At 48.2% G+C, this 15,000-nt stretch overlaps 1 protein-coding gene across 1 annotated transcript in view; it reads left to right on the top strand.

The window, feature by feature from the left end:
- The window catches only part of mindy4b (MINDY family member 4B), a 15,975-nt gene extending 3,558 nt beyond the window's left edge, over window positions 1-12,417 (top strand). The window contains exons 3-9 of the mRNA XM_078245126.1: window positions 914-1,076; window positions 1,162-1,227; window positions 1,524-1,594; window positions 4,829-4,901; window positions 5,351-5,527; window positions 9,782-9,962; window positions 12,284-12,417. Of these exons, the coding sequence (XP_078101252.1) occupies window positions 914-1,076; window positions 1,162-1,227; window positions 1,524-1,594; window positions 4,829-4,901; window positions 5,351-5,527; window positions 9,782-9,962; window positions 12,284-12,417 (865 nt within the window). The remainder of the gene's footprint in view (window positions 1-913; window positions 1,077-1,161; window positions 1,228-1,523; window positions 1,595-4,828; window positions 4,902-5,350; window positions 5,528-9,781; window positions 9,963-12,283) is intronic.
- Window positions 12,418-15,000: the final 2,583 nt, after the last annotated feature.

Here is a 15,000-nt window from a genome sequence, read left to right as displayed (position 1 = left end):
GTTCACAGGTGAGACTCGCTTCATCACATGGTTCACAGGTGAGACTCTCATCACATGGTTCACAGGTGAGATTCTTCATCACATGGTTCACAGGTGAGACTCTCTTCATCACATGGTTCACAGGTGAGACTCGCTTCATCACATGGTTCTGTCAGACATGTTGGAGTAAAGATGATACTTCCACAACGTAACGACATGATGGAAAACACACCTGCAACCTGATAGGCTGCAGTGAGACGATGCAACAGTTCATCGACTTTAATCAACATGTTTACTGTTCCACCTGAACCGATGACAGGCGTCATGACGACACGCAGCGGCTCAGCCTTCTTCGGGTTTCAGGGGTTGGGATGGCCTTGTTTCTGTTATTGTGTCCCAGTGTGTCTCAGTGTTTCTATTATTGTGTCCCAGTGTGTCTCAGTGTTTCTACTATTGTGTCCCAGTCTGTGAGGTGTTTCTGTTATTGTGTCCCAGTGTGTGAGGTGTTTCTATTATTGTGTCCCAGTCTGTGAGGTGTTTCTATTATTGTGTCCCAATGTGTCTCAGTGTTTCTATTATTGTGTCCCAGTCTGTGAGGTGTTTCTATTATTGTGTCCCAGTGTGTGTCAGTGTCTCTATTATTGTGTCCCAGTGTGTGAGGTGTTTCTATTATTGTTTCCCAGTGTGTGAGGTGTTTCTTTTATTGTGTCCCAGTGTGTCTCAGTGTTTCTATTATTGTGTCCCAGTGTGTCTCAGTGTTTCTGTTATTGTTTCCCAGTGTGTGAGGTGTTTCTTTTATTGTGTCCCAGTGTGTGAGGTGTTTCTATTATTTTGTCCCAGTGTGTCTCAGTGTTTCTATTATTGTGTCCCAGTCTGTGAGGTGTTTCTGTTATTGTGTCCCAGTCTGTGAGGTGTTTCTATTATTGTGTCCCAGTCTGCGTGTGGGGAAGAAGGATCAGGAGATGGCGTTGGCGGCTGCGTTGTCTGACAGCCTCTGGTTGGCCGGCCAGCAGGCCAGCGCCACCGTTACCTTGGTAACCGAAGACTACTGTGTCACGCCTCACCTGGGCTACAAACTGGACAACTTCACAGAAAGGGTACCCGGCAGTGATGTCATCGTTACATCATCACGTTGTTATTAATAATGATTTATAATCAGTGTTTCATGTTCTGATCTTGCAGCTGCAGCTGTTCACGTTCAGCCAGAAAGAAGACGCCAGGAAGTTCATCTTGGAGCACATTCACTGTGTGAGTCCATCCCATAATAACCCTTCACTGTGTGAGTCCATCCCATAATAACCCTTCACTGTGTGAGTCCATCCCATAATAACCCTTCACTGTGTGAGTCCATCCCATAATATCCCTTCACTGTGTGAGTCCATCCCATAATAACCCTTATTTTTCAACATTTTTAGAAAGGTTTTTGTGACGTTATCTTGTATGTGTTTTGTCACTTTTTACGTTTTTTTTCTTCATTTTTGTTATATTCAGAATAACAGTGGGATATTAAGTGTGAATGTAAACATACTCACTTGTTGTTGCAGTTTAAAGACGAGGGGAGTCACGGAGTCATCCTGTTTCTCTACAGCCTCGTCTGCTCCCGGACCGTAGAAAGGTAACGCTGTCAGCGTCCCCTACAGGCTCTACACATCATTACACCCTACAGACTCTACATCATTACACCCTACAGACTCTACATCATTACACCCTACAGACTCTATACATCATTACACCCTACAGACTCTCTACATCATTACACCCTACAGACTCTCTACATCATTACACCCTACAGACTCTACATCATTACACCCTACAGGCTCTACACATCATTACACCCTGCAGACTCTACATCATTACACCCTACAGACTCCACACATCATTACACCCTACAGGCTCTACACATCATTACACCCTACAGACTCTCTACATCATTACACCCTACAGACTCTACATCATTACACCCTACAGACTCTATACATCATTACACCCTACAGGCTCTCTACATCATTACACTCTACAGACTCTATATCATTACACCCTACAGACTCTACTACATCATTACACCCTACAGACTCTACATCATTACACCCTACAGACTCTCTGCATCATTACACCCTACAGACTCTCTACATCATTACACCCTACAGACTCTACATCATTACACCCTACAGACTCTCTACATCATTACACCCTACAGACTCTCTACATCATTACACCCTACAGACTCTCTACATCATTACACCCTACAGACTCTCTACATCATTACACCCTACAGACTCTACATCATTACACCCTACAGGCTCTCTACATCATTTCACCCTACAGACTCTCTACATCATTACACCCTACAGACTCTGTACATCATTACACCCTACAGACTCTCTACATCATTACACCCTACAGACTCTCACATCATTACACCCTACAGACTCTATATCATTACACCCTACAGACTCTCTACATCATTACACCCTACAGACTCTCTACATCATTACACCCTACAGACTCTACACATCATTACACCCTACAGACTCTCTACATCATTACACCCTACAGACTCTACATCATTACACCCTACAGACTCCACACATCATTACACCCTACAGAATCCACACATCATTACACCCTACAGACTCTACATCGTTACACCCTACAGACTCTACATCATTACACCCTACAGACTCTACATCATTACACCCTACAGACTCTACACATCATTACACCCTACAGACTCTACACATCATTACACCCTACAGACTCTCTACATCATTACACCCTACAGACTCTACACATCATTACACCCTACAGACTCTATACATCATTACACCCTACAGACTCTCTACATCATTACACCCTACAGACTCTACATCATTACACCCTACAGAATCCACACATCATTACACCCTACAGACTCTACATCATTACACCCTACAGACTCTATACATCATTACACCCTACAGACTCCACATCATTACACCCTACAGACTCTACATCATTACACCCTACAGACTCTATACATCATTACACCCTACAGACTCTGTACATCATTACACCCTACAGGCTCTACATCATTACACCCTACAGGCTCTCTACATCATTACACCCTACAGACTCTCTACATCATTACACCCTACAGACTCTACATCATTACACCCTACAGATTCCACACATCATTACACCCTACAGACTCTACACATCATTACACCCTACAGACTCTCACATCATTACACCCTACAGACTCTACATCATTACACCTGTAATGGAAAAGATTACATAGACCATGATTTCTTAACCATGATTGTTCATCTATTGAGTAAATTTTAATTATAAGTAAATCCTTAAATATGCTCTTCGAAACATGTGCCTCCTAAAGATATTTTCTTGAAACAGTCCTCCAGTTTAAAGATAGCTGAAAAGGGTATGACCCTGTGTATTCTCTACTACAAGCAGATGGCAACGACGCATAGGCGTCTGTAGAGATATGCAAAGGTCAGTTTGTCCAAAAACCTAAGGTTGGAGCCTGAACCAATCTGTAGACGAGATAGATTCTGACTTCTATTGAAGGACGTTTTTTGACGCACTAGACAGATGTACAGGAACATTTTTAGACAGCAGTGTTCAAGATTAGAATGTTTTTCCAAACATGGTCGGTTTTGTGCTGTGAAAATGGGATATAAGGAGTTGGCATATGTTACGAGACACAGATCGGCTGTCACTTTGTAACTCTGTTCATTGTTCATTGTGAATTGCTGTTCTTGTCACTGTTTGATTGTTCTCTGAGAAAATAATTAAACCCTTCCACCGAATACCTAAACTTTGAATCCAGTTTGCAGCCTTTCTTTATTTTGTTTCAACACAGGTCTCTTCTTCACCCAAATTCTCCACTCGCTGAACCTAGAAACTTCCACAACACACCTACAGACTCTACACATCATTACACCCTACAGACTCCACTACATCATTACACCCTACAGACTCTATATCATTACACCCTACAGACTCTATACATCATTACACCCTACAGACTCCACACATCATTACACCCTACAGAATCCACACATCATTACACCCTACAGACTCTACATCATTACACCCTACAGACTCTACATCATTACACCCTACAGAATCCACACATCATTACACCCTACAGACTCTACATCATTACACCCTACAGACTCTATACATCATTACACCCTACAGATTCCACACATCATTACACCCTACAGACTCTATACATCATTACACCCTACAGACTCTACATCATTACACCCTACAGACTCTACATCATTACACCCTACAGACTCTATACATCATTACACCCTACAGACTCTGTACATCATTACACCCTACAGACTCTATACATCATTACACCCTACAGGCTCTCTACATCATTACACCCTACAGACTCTCTACATCATTACACCCTACAGACTCTACATCATTACACCCTACAGGCTCTACATCATTACACCCTACAGGCTCTCTACATCATTACACCCTACAGACTCTACATCATTACACCCTACAGACTCCACACATCATTACACCCTACAGACTCTACACATCATTACACCCTACAGACTCTCTACATCATTACACCCTACAGACTCTACATCATTACACCCTACAGGCTCCACACATCATTACACCCTACAGACTCTACATCATTACACCCTACAGACTCCACATCATTACACCCTACAGACTCTACATCATTACACCCTACAGACTCTACATCGTTACACCCTACAGACTCTACATCATTACACCCTACAGGCTCCACACATCATTATATGAGAGACTAGAGTCATACAGAAGTGTTCTCCTCTTCCCCCTCTTCCTCCTCCAGGCTGGAGGAAGATCTGGACTGCAGCACGTCTCACCTGCTGTACCGGAGTCTGGGGACCTTCGTCTGCCGCCAGGTGAGAACTCACCTGTCGTATGATCAACTCCTTATTCTCCCGGTTCTCTCGGGTCCCCCGGTCCTCTGGGATCCTCTGGGATCCTCAGGTCCTCTGGGATCTTCATGTCCTCTGGGATCCTCAGGTCCTCTGAGATCTTAAGGGTCCTCTGGGATCTTCAGGTCCTCTGTGATCCTCAGGTCCAGTTCAGGGACCAGTTCAGAGGAGTTTTATTCTCTGAGTCTCAGTGGAGACAGAAGTTCACAAGAAGCTGTCGGATTGTCTCTGACCAGGGTTTATACAAAGTTACAGGAAACAACAGAACAAGCTGAGAAGACATGGGTCTGTGTGTGTGTGTGTGTGTGTGTGTGTGTGTGTGTGTGTGTGTGTGTGTGTGTGTGTCTGTGCGTGTGTGTGTGTGTGTGTGTGTGTGTGTGTGTGTGTGTGTGTGCGCGTGTGTGTGTGTGCAGGCGCTGCTGAACCTTCTGCTGACAGGACGGGCGAGTTCCAACGTCTTTAATGGGACGCTGTTGTTTGGGGAGGATGGGCTTCCTCTGCAGCGCCCCCTGCAGGGCATCGCCTCACGCTGTGATGTCGGATACTTACACTGGAGCAGAGAGGAGATGGAGAGAGGCCGACTACTGCAGGTACACGCACACACACACACACACACACACGCACACACACACACACCATCTTAGCTGTCCATCGTGTTCGATGATGACGCTTGCTCCAGGGATGGGGGTGACAGGGGGGTTGGTTCAGCGACCTTGCCTCTGGTGCCACTTCTCGTGGGCGTAGAGTCCGATCCTTGAGCCGCACACTCGACCGCAGATGGAGTAGGGGAAACCAGATGGAGCAGGGGAAACCAGATGGAGCAGGGGAAACCAGATGCCAGGGGGGTACCAGCCGCCCGCTGGTGTCTCTTGATGCGCCTCTCGGATCGTCGGTCTTGGCTGAGTTGGTGTATTTGAGAGACTGCAGTGGCACAGGTGACCTGCCAGGCTGATCTGTCGAGTGCCAGAGATTCAAGCTGCGTGAGGGGGATGTTCGCTCGCTTTAGGAGGTCTCTGGTGTAGTCCTTAAAGCGCAGCGGAGCGCTTAGCACCCATTAGTTGACTGTAGAGGACTTGGTGGGGCAGACGGTGTTCAGGCATGTGTATGGTGTGCCCTATCCAGCGCAGATGTTTTTTGGCCACGGCTGCTTCCATACAGATTGAGTCGGTGTTGCTGAGGATATCTGTATGGGGGATTCGATCTTCCCAGGACAGATTGAGGATCTTTTGTAGGCAGCGGATATGGAAGGCCTCTAGGTTGGTGATGTGCTGGTGGTATGGGGTCCAAGACTCTGCCCCATAAAGCAGAGTGGAGAGACATATTGCGTTGTAAATAGCCACCTTGGTGCTGATCTTCAGGTTGCTGTTTTCAAAAACCCTGCTGCGTAGGCGTCCAAAAGATGATGAGGCTTTATTTATCCGGGTGTGTATTTCTGTGTCAAGGGAGCAGCATGACGACAAAGTGGAGCCGAGGTAAGTGAAGTGGTCCACTATTTTAAGTGGAACACCATTTATGTGGAAACTGGGTGATGTGGGGGCGGGGATGGTGAGATGGGACATGACCTCGGTTTTTTGAATGTTGACCTGCAGGCCAAAGGATTGGTGCAGACTGGATATTGTGTTAAGGGCGTGCTGCATAGAGTCCAGGCTGTGAGCTAAGACAGCATAGTCATCAGCATACTGAAGCTCACAGATTTGGCAGGTCTTTGTCTTTGTGTGGGCCTGGAGCCGACGGGTGTTGAAAAGGCTTCCCTCAAGTCTGTATTCCACATGGACACCGTCTTCATGTCCCATGGCACGGTGGAAGAGGCAGGTGATGGCAGAGAGGGGGATGTTAAAGAGCACCGGAGCCAAGACATAGCCTTGCTTCACCCCAACGTTTACCTCAAAAAACTCTGACTGGAGTTCTCCCGTGAGCACTCTGGCTTGCATCCCGTCATGCAACTGCTGTAGGATGCTGAGAAACTTGGGTGGTACCCCAAGTTTGGAGAGGTGTTTCCAGAGCAGCTCACGGCTGATGGTGTCAAAAGCTTTGCTGAGGTCGATGAAGGCTACGTAAAGGTCTTTGTGATGTTCTCGGCTCGTCTCCTGCAGCTACCTCAAGACAAAAACCATGTCTGTCGTGGATCTGGTCTTCTGGAAGCCACACTGTGTTTCCGGAAGCAGAGCTTCTGAGATGTGCTCAACCAGTCTGCTGAGCATGATCTTGGCCAGGACTTTCCCTGCAACGGAGACAAGAGATATCCTCTGAGAGACTGCTCTGTCTCCTTTGTTTGTAGTTGACCACGATTTTAGCATCCTTCCAGTCCTGTGGGAGGGTCCCATGTTCCCAGATGTTTTGGATCAGAAGGTGTACGCGACGCGTGAGGGTGTGTCCTCCGTGTTTGAAAACCTCTGCAGGGATTCCATCGGGTCCGGCGCTTTTGTTGTTCTTCAGCCCTGCAATAGCTTGCTGGAGTTCTGAGTAAAGTGGTGGGGTGTCCAAGTGTGTAATTGATGTCAGATCTTGGAGATTATCCAGAATATGTGCGTTGACAGGGTTGGTGTGGTTGAAGAGACTCTCAAAATGATTTGCCCAGCGGGCAAGAATCTCGTGGTGGGCCTTGAAGAGCATGGACCCGTCAGCTGATCGGACTGGGCCAATGGCCTGCTTCCTGGGGCCTTACAATGCTTTTATGGCATCGTAAAAGCCTTGAGTGTTATTGCAGTCTGCCAAGTTCTGGATTTCTTGCGCCTTTTGCACCCACCAGGTGTCCTCCATAGTCCAGAGGGCTCGCTTGGTTTCTGTTCTTGCAGCAGTGAAGGTTTTAAGGGTGGGAGATCCAGGGCAGGACAGGAGAGCTTTGTGGGCCTCATGCTTGGTTTTTAGGAGTAACTGTATCTCAGCTGAGTTACAGTCAAACCAGTCCTGGTGACGTTTCCTTGATTGGCCAAGGCTGCACTATGAATAGCCTGGTGCAGAGCTGGCCAGTCGGTTGTTTCCTCCGGGAGCTCGTTAAGGTTTTCAGCAAGGAGCCGTCGCAGGTTGTCTTTGGTGGTGAGGCTATTCAGCGCTATACAGTTGAGTTTTTTGTTTGGAGCGGGCCACGGGGTTGAATGCTCATGAGTAGTTTGGATCTGACCATGAGGTGGTTAGTCCAGCACTCAGCTCCGCGCATAACACAGGTGGTGAGGATGTCTTGTCTGTCCTTTTGACGGACAATCACGTGGTCAAGGAGGTGCCAATGTTTTGAGCGGGGGTGCTGCCAGGTGGTCTTAAACCTGTTCTTCATCTGGAAGATGGTGCGCCATGTCATCAGTCCTTCATTGATGCCGATGGGGGATTCCTGAATGCGCTGCAACAGTTTAGACTTCACAGCAAAGCCAACTCCATGGTTACGGCGAGTGCCTACGGAGACCCCCTTCCAGAAGAAGGCGTACCCAGCACCAACCTCTGTCAGGGAGTCCTCCCCATGTAGTCTGGTCTCACTGAGAGCTACTATGTTGATGTTGTACCTTGCGAGCTCCAGGACAACCAGTGCTGTCCTGCGGTGGGCCCTGTCAGAAGTTACGGCCAAGTCCAGCAGTGTGCGACCATTCCACGAAGCAATGCTTAGCTTATTTTTCACTTTGATTTTTCAACCGCTTGCAGCTTACCGTCCAGAGTGTGCGGGAGCAGACAATTTTTGGACCACCTTTTCCAGATCCTTCCCCATCACAGGGGTGAGCAGTGTGGGGCTGCTCAGTCACAATGGAAGCTGCCGAAAAGACGCGCTGCTCCATTCCGTAGTCCTAGCGACCATCACTCCATTGCCGCCTGTGTGCATGGTTTGGTTAGACACTCCCAGCCACATCCTTGGCCTGTGCCCACCACCATTCCACATCACCACAGGACTTGTGAGGGATGGAGCTTGCGCAGAGGTAAAGATTAAGGTGAGGGCGTGGGTGCGCAGACCACACTCCCACCATGTCCTTGGCAGGTCTGGGTCAGGATCCAGTGGCATGGAGACCAAGACGATCTGCATCACTGCTGCAGCCTTCATCTGCCTTCCCAGTCGTTGTGATGCTACACTTAAGTCATCCATCATCCTCTGCCTGTTCCGCCGTTGAGGTCTTGCGTCTTGTTTTTCAGGGTGTGCTCCCTTAGCCTTTGCCTTTATACGCTACTTTATAGGCAGTGGTTGGCGGGTGCCAGGACGTGTCCACTGCTTGGTGGGCCTGCACACCGTGCCTCTGGGGCCCACTGCTGCTCCGAGATCCCCTACAGTTCAGCCTGGGTCCGCTAGGTCCCAGTTACCGTGTGTGGCTGCGAGGAGGCGCTGTAGGAGTCTTGGCGGTGGAGAGGCTATGTACCGACAGGAAGAGACTTACGCACTCGGCTGCTCTTTTTGCCCTTGCACAAGGGCTAGTCGGTGGCAGTAGCTGTAAGCAGAATGTAGCAAGCAGAAGCAGCATGCAGCATGCAATAAATACTAAACTGCTAAACTACAGGCAGTACTATCCCAGTACTACTGCACTGATGCATCACACATGCCCTGTGTCAGACACACACACACACACACACACACACACACACACACACAGACACACACACACACAGACACACAGACACACATACAGACACACACGCACAGACACACACACAGACACACACACACAAACACACACACACAGACACACAGACACACGCACAGACAGACACACACACACACACACACACACACACACACACACACACACACACACACACACACACACACACACACACACACACACACACACACACACACACACACACACACACACAGACACACACACACACACACACATCACTATATATGCTATATGTATTATGTGTGTTTGCAGGTGGGCAGCATGCTGAAGACTCCCATGTTTCCCGTCTGGCTCTGCTGCATCAACAGCAGCTATTCGGTGGTGTTCGGTCTGAACCGCTCGCTGCTCTCTGATTGGAAGATGGAGCACCTGTTCCACCTGTACTACTACAGCGGCCAGAGCTCGCAGACGACCACGGCGAGGCTGACTGTTGGTGAGGAACCACACTAACACAACCACAGACAGGCTGACTGTCGGTGAGGACCCACACTAACACAACCACAGACAGGCTGACTGCTGGTGAGGACCCACACTAACACAACCACAGACAGGCTGACTGTTGGTGACACTAAACACAACCACAGACAGGCTGACTGTTGGTGAGAACCCACACTAAACACAACCACAGACAGGCTGACTGTCAGTGAGGACCCACACTAACAGAACCACAGACTGTCGGTGAGGACCCACACTAAACACAACCACAGACGGGCTGACTGTGGGTGAGAACCCACACTAAACACAACCACAGACAGGCTGACTGTCAGTGAGGACCCACACTAACACAACCACAGACAGGCTGACTGTTGGTGAGGACCCACACGAAACACAACCACAGACAGGCTGACCGTTGGTGACACTAAACACAACCACAGACAGACTGACTGTCGGTGACACTAAACACAACCACAGACAGACTGACTGTCGTTGAGGACCCACACTAACACAACCACAGACAGGCTGACTGTCAGTGAGGACCCACACTAACACAACCACAGACAGGCTGACTGTTGGTGAGGACCCACACTAACACAACCACAGATAGGCTGACTGTTGGTGAGCACCCACACTAACACAACCACAGACAGGCTGTCTGTTGGTGAGGACCCAGACTAACACAACCACAGACAGGCTGACTGTCGTTGAGAAAATGATAAGTAAAAACACAAAAAGGTTGGAAACTGCAGGTGGAGTCAGGCACACCAAGCTGGGAGAGTTTCTCCTGAAACAGAGCGGGATGAAGGTGTTAAAGGCAGAGCTGAAGTCCACAAACAGGATCTTGGCGTAGGTTCCTGCGGAGTCCAGGTGCCGGAGGATGTAGTGGAGGGCCAGGTTGACTGCATCGTCTACAGACCTATTGGCTCTGTAGGCAAACTGCAGGGGGTCCAGGAGGGGGTCCAGGAGGGGGTCGGTGATGGCTTTGAGGTGAGAAAGCACAAGGCGCTCAAAGGACTTCATAACCACAGAGGTCAGGGCGACGGGTCTGAAGTCGTTAGGTCCTGTGATCCTTGGCTTCTTGGGAACAGGGATGATTGTTGAGGACTTGAAGCAGGCTGGCACGTGGCATGTCTTCAGCGAGATGTTGAAAATGTCTGTGAACACTGGAGACAGCTGGTCAGCGCAGTGCTTCAAGCTGGATGGGGAGACAGCATCCGGTCCAGCAGCTTTGCAGGGGTTCTGTCTCCTGAACAGCCTGTTGATGTCTTTCTCATTGATGGAAAGAGTCGTCACTGAGGTGGGTGGGGGAGTGGAGGTGGAGACCTTTAAAGAGGGCATTGGTACGGGGGCCCAGGACGCTGCTGAGGTGGGGGAGGTGGAGGTTATACACTGTAGGTGGAGCTGTAGGGAGGTGTCGTGGGGGATGGTTTCAGGAGTGGCCTTTCAAATCGACAGTAGAACTTGTTCAGGTCGTTGGCAGGGTGTCGATCGTTGAAGGAGGAGTGGGGGGGCTTTAAGGCAGTTACACACCAACCAGACGGCCAACCGTCAGCAGTAAAGCCAGCGTGACTGATCAGTCTTCCCGAGTTGGTCCAAAAAGTTCCTCAGAACACCGAAGAGACAAGACGTAATACGTCTCCATAACAGCAGGCAGCGCTAATCTGGATTGTTGCCCAAAAAATGAAAACCGGCAGCTGATTGGACGAACGCGTCACGTGGGTTTGTTTTCTCCGGAAATTCAAAGCCAGACTGTTATGGCGTCTCGTTCAGAATACGATCTCATATTGTCCTAAAATAGTTCACCGTAACGTGTTTCTGGAAACATCTGAAGAGAGAAACAGGCCGTGCAGCTGCTGAATCTGTCTTCATTTCAGATCAACAAAGGTCAGTTTATCAGATGTTCATCAGATGTTGAGAGACTCTAGTCACGCTCATCCTGCTCGCCATTTCCGGGTGAGTCCCGACTGCCCTGTCTCCTACTGAGCATGTCAGGTCGGCCCAAATGAAGGAAAACACCGAACAGACTTGAGTCACCGACCTCGCCAGACTGTCCAACGGCCGATTATCGGACCGGTGTTTCGCTGCCTTTAGGCTTATAGGTGGTGATCTGCCTAAGTCCTTTCCAGACAGTCGCAGAGTCGTTAGCTGAAAACTGGGGTTGGAGCTTCTCAGAGTACCGTCGTTTAGCCTCCTTCACTGCCTTGCTGAAGTTGTACTTTTACTCTTTAAATCTGTCTATGTCCCCACTCCTGAATGACTCTTTATGTGTTACTGTGTATTTTTGTAGTTTTACTACGTTGTACTTTATGTGTGCAGATACTCACTCTCACCACTGGGAGGCGCCAGCAGAAGGAGACCCGGAGAAAAGGTTCCCGTCTCTGGAGATGACCATCAGGACCAAGTGGGCTGGAGCTGCGGTCGACTGGAGCGGCCACGCCCCTTTCTACTGAAGACCCACCCATTTCTAATGAATACTCGCCCCTTCTACTGATCACATGACAGGGAGAGATCGTCCAATCAGCAGGCAGCTGACAGACTGAATCTGTGAAGAACTTTACATTAAACGTGTTAATTATTAAACTCATTAAAGTTCCTGAATACTTTTACTCTTTCACAAAAAAACGTCAAAAAGCTACAAAAACATGACACTTTTTTGACGCATTATGTCAGCGTGTGAATGAACAAAAGAAACGTGTTACACACAGACACACACAGACACACACACACACACACACACAGACACACACAGACACACACACACACAGACACACACACAGACACACACATACACACACACAGACACACACACACAGACACACACACACACACAGACACACACACAGACAGACACACACACAGACACACACACACACACACAGACACACACTGATTGCAAAGACTGATGGCACCAATGTGCAAGTCGGAGCGGTATAGGAAGTCCTTCATACCAACTGCTATACGACTCTATAATGCACAAAAATAACTTTCCCTTATTTATATTTTTGTATTTTAACTTATTGGTATGGATATGTTTGAGTAAATGTGTGGTGTTATGTCTGTCTTGAAGCTGCTGTGACACTGTACTTTCCTGCAAAGGATTAATAAGAGGATCTATCTATGTACACACACACACACACACACACACACACACACACACACTGAATGAAGAAAAGAACCCTGTTAATGCAGATACTCTGTCTCACCACTGGGAGGTGCTGTGGTAACTGTGTTAATTATTACTCATTAAAGAGTCTCCATTCTGCTGTTTCTGACTACTTTACTCTTTCAGGACAATAATAAACGGGTGAGTCAGTTTTAAACGGCTCCATCTTTATTTGTTTTTTTTATATGAGGAATATATGAATATAAGGATAAATCCCTCTCTTGTCAAAGCACCACAGCAATGGTACACCCACAAGGGATGTGAATCTGTGGCACTATAGATCAACTGCAATTATTTACCTTATTCTTAGGAGGACTCAGTGGTGTGCATGTCCTTCTTCCTGTAGTGACCTTAACTTAGAAATGTACTCCAGTGGAGCTGCTCAGTGGCCAGCAGATCAGACTGTGCTTCCAGGTGTGAATGTGGTCAGGGCGTTCCTGCAAAAGAGAGGCTGCCTCTGAGTGAACCTCCCCTGAATAAATAAAGGTTAAATAAAAAAAAATAAAAAAAATTAATCATAGGACCCCAAACAGAATCAAATTTCCCCACAGATCCCCTAAAGCTGAATTTAATTTTCTCCAGAGACAAGAACATCATGAAGTCTTTAAGCCATAAAGAAGCTTTGGGGGCAAATGCTGACTTCCATTCCAACAATATTCTTCTACGTGCTAATAAGGATGCAAAGGCAATAGAATCCCTTATTTTCCTCCCAAGCAATCGATGGCCTGGTAATACTCCAAAAATACCATTGTCTGCACATGGAGTCAACACAATGTTTAGGGCCCTAGACAGGTGGTTAAAAATAGGGGTCCAATAACCCTGAAGACGAGGACAAGCCCAAAACATATGTGTCATGTTAGCTGGTGACATGTGGCACCTATTATCAATGACATTAGGATATATTTTGGAAAGTTTGGAGTTAGTGAGATATATGCGATGTTTTCCCAGGCTAGTGAAATAAACAGATACTCCACCCCTCCATCCTGCACACACACAGCACATCTAACACACCTGTAGCTCCACCCCTCCATCCTGCACACACACAGCACATCTAACTCACCTGTAGCTCCACCCCTCCATCCTGCACACACACAGCACATCTAACACACCTGTAGCTCCACCCCTCCATCCTGCACACACACAGCACATCTAACTCACCTGTAGCTCCACCCCTCCATCCTGCACACACACAGCACATCTAACTCACCTGTAGCTCCACCCCTCCATCCTGCACACACACAGCACATCTAACTCACCTGTAGCTCCACCCCTCCATCCTGCACACACACAGCACATCTAACACACCTGTAGCTCCACCCCTCCATCCTGCACACACACAACAGCACATCTAACACACCTGTAGCTCCACCCCTCCATCCTGCACACACACAACAACACATCTAACTCACCTGTAGCTCCACCCCTCCATCCTGCACACACACAGCACATCTAACACACCTGTAGCTCCACCCCTCCATCCTGCACACACACAACAACACATCTAACACACCAGAGGCCTGTACTACGAAGCGGGAGAGAGAGAGAGACAGAGAGCGAGAGAGAGAGAGAGACAGAGAGAGACAGAGAGAGAGAGAGAGAGAGAGAGAGAGAGAGAGAGAGAGAGAGAGAGAGAGAGAGAGAGAGAGAGACAGAGAGAGAGAGAGAGAGACAGAGAGAGAGAGAGAGAGAGAGAGAGAGAGAGAGAGAGAGAGAGAGACAGAGAGAGAGAGAGAGAGAGAGAGACAGAGAGAGAGAGAGAGAGAGAGAGAGAGAGAGAGAGAGAGAGAGAGAGAGAGAGACAGAGAGAGAGAGAGAGAGAGAGAGAGAGAGAGAGAGAGAGAGAGAGGGAGAGAGAGAGAGACCGACCACC

Source organism: Sander vitreus, unplaced genomic scaffold (assembly GCF_031162955.1).
Source record: "Sander vitreus isolate 19-12246 unplaced genomic scaffold, sanVit1 ctg385_0, whole genome shotgun sequence".
Lineage (NCBI taxonomy): Eukaryota > Metazoa > Chordata > Actinopteri > Perciformes > Percidae > Sander > Sander vitreus.
This window is presented reverse-complemented; position numbering and strand designations above follow the sequence as displayed.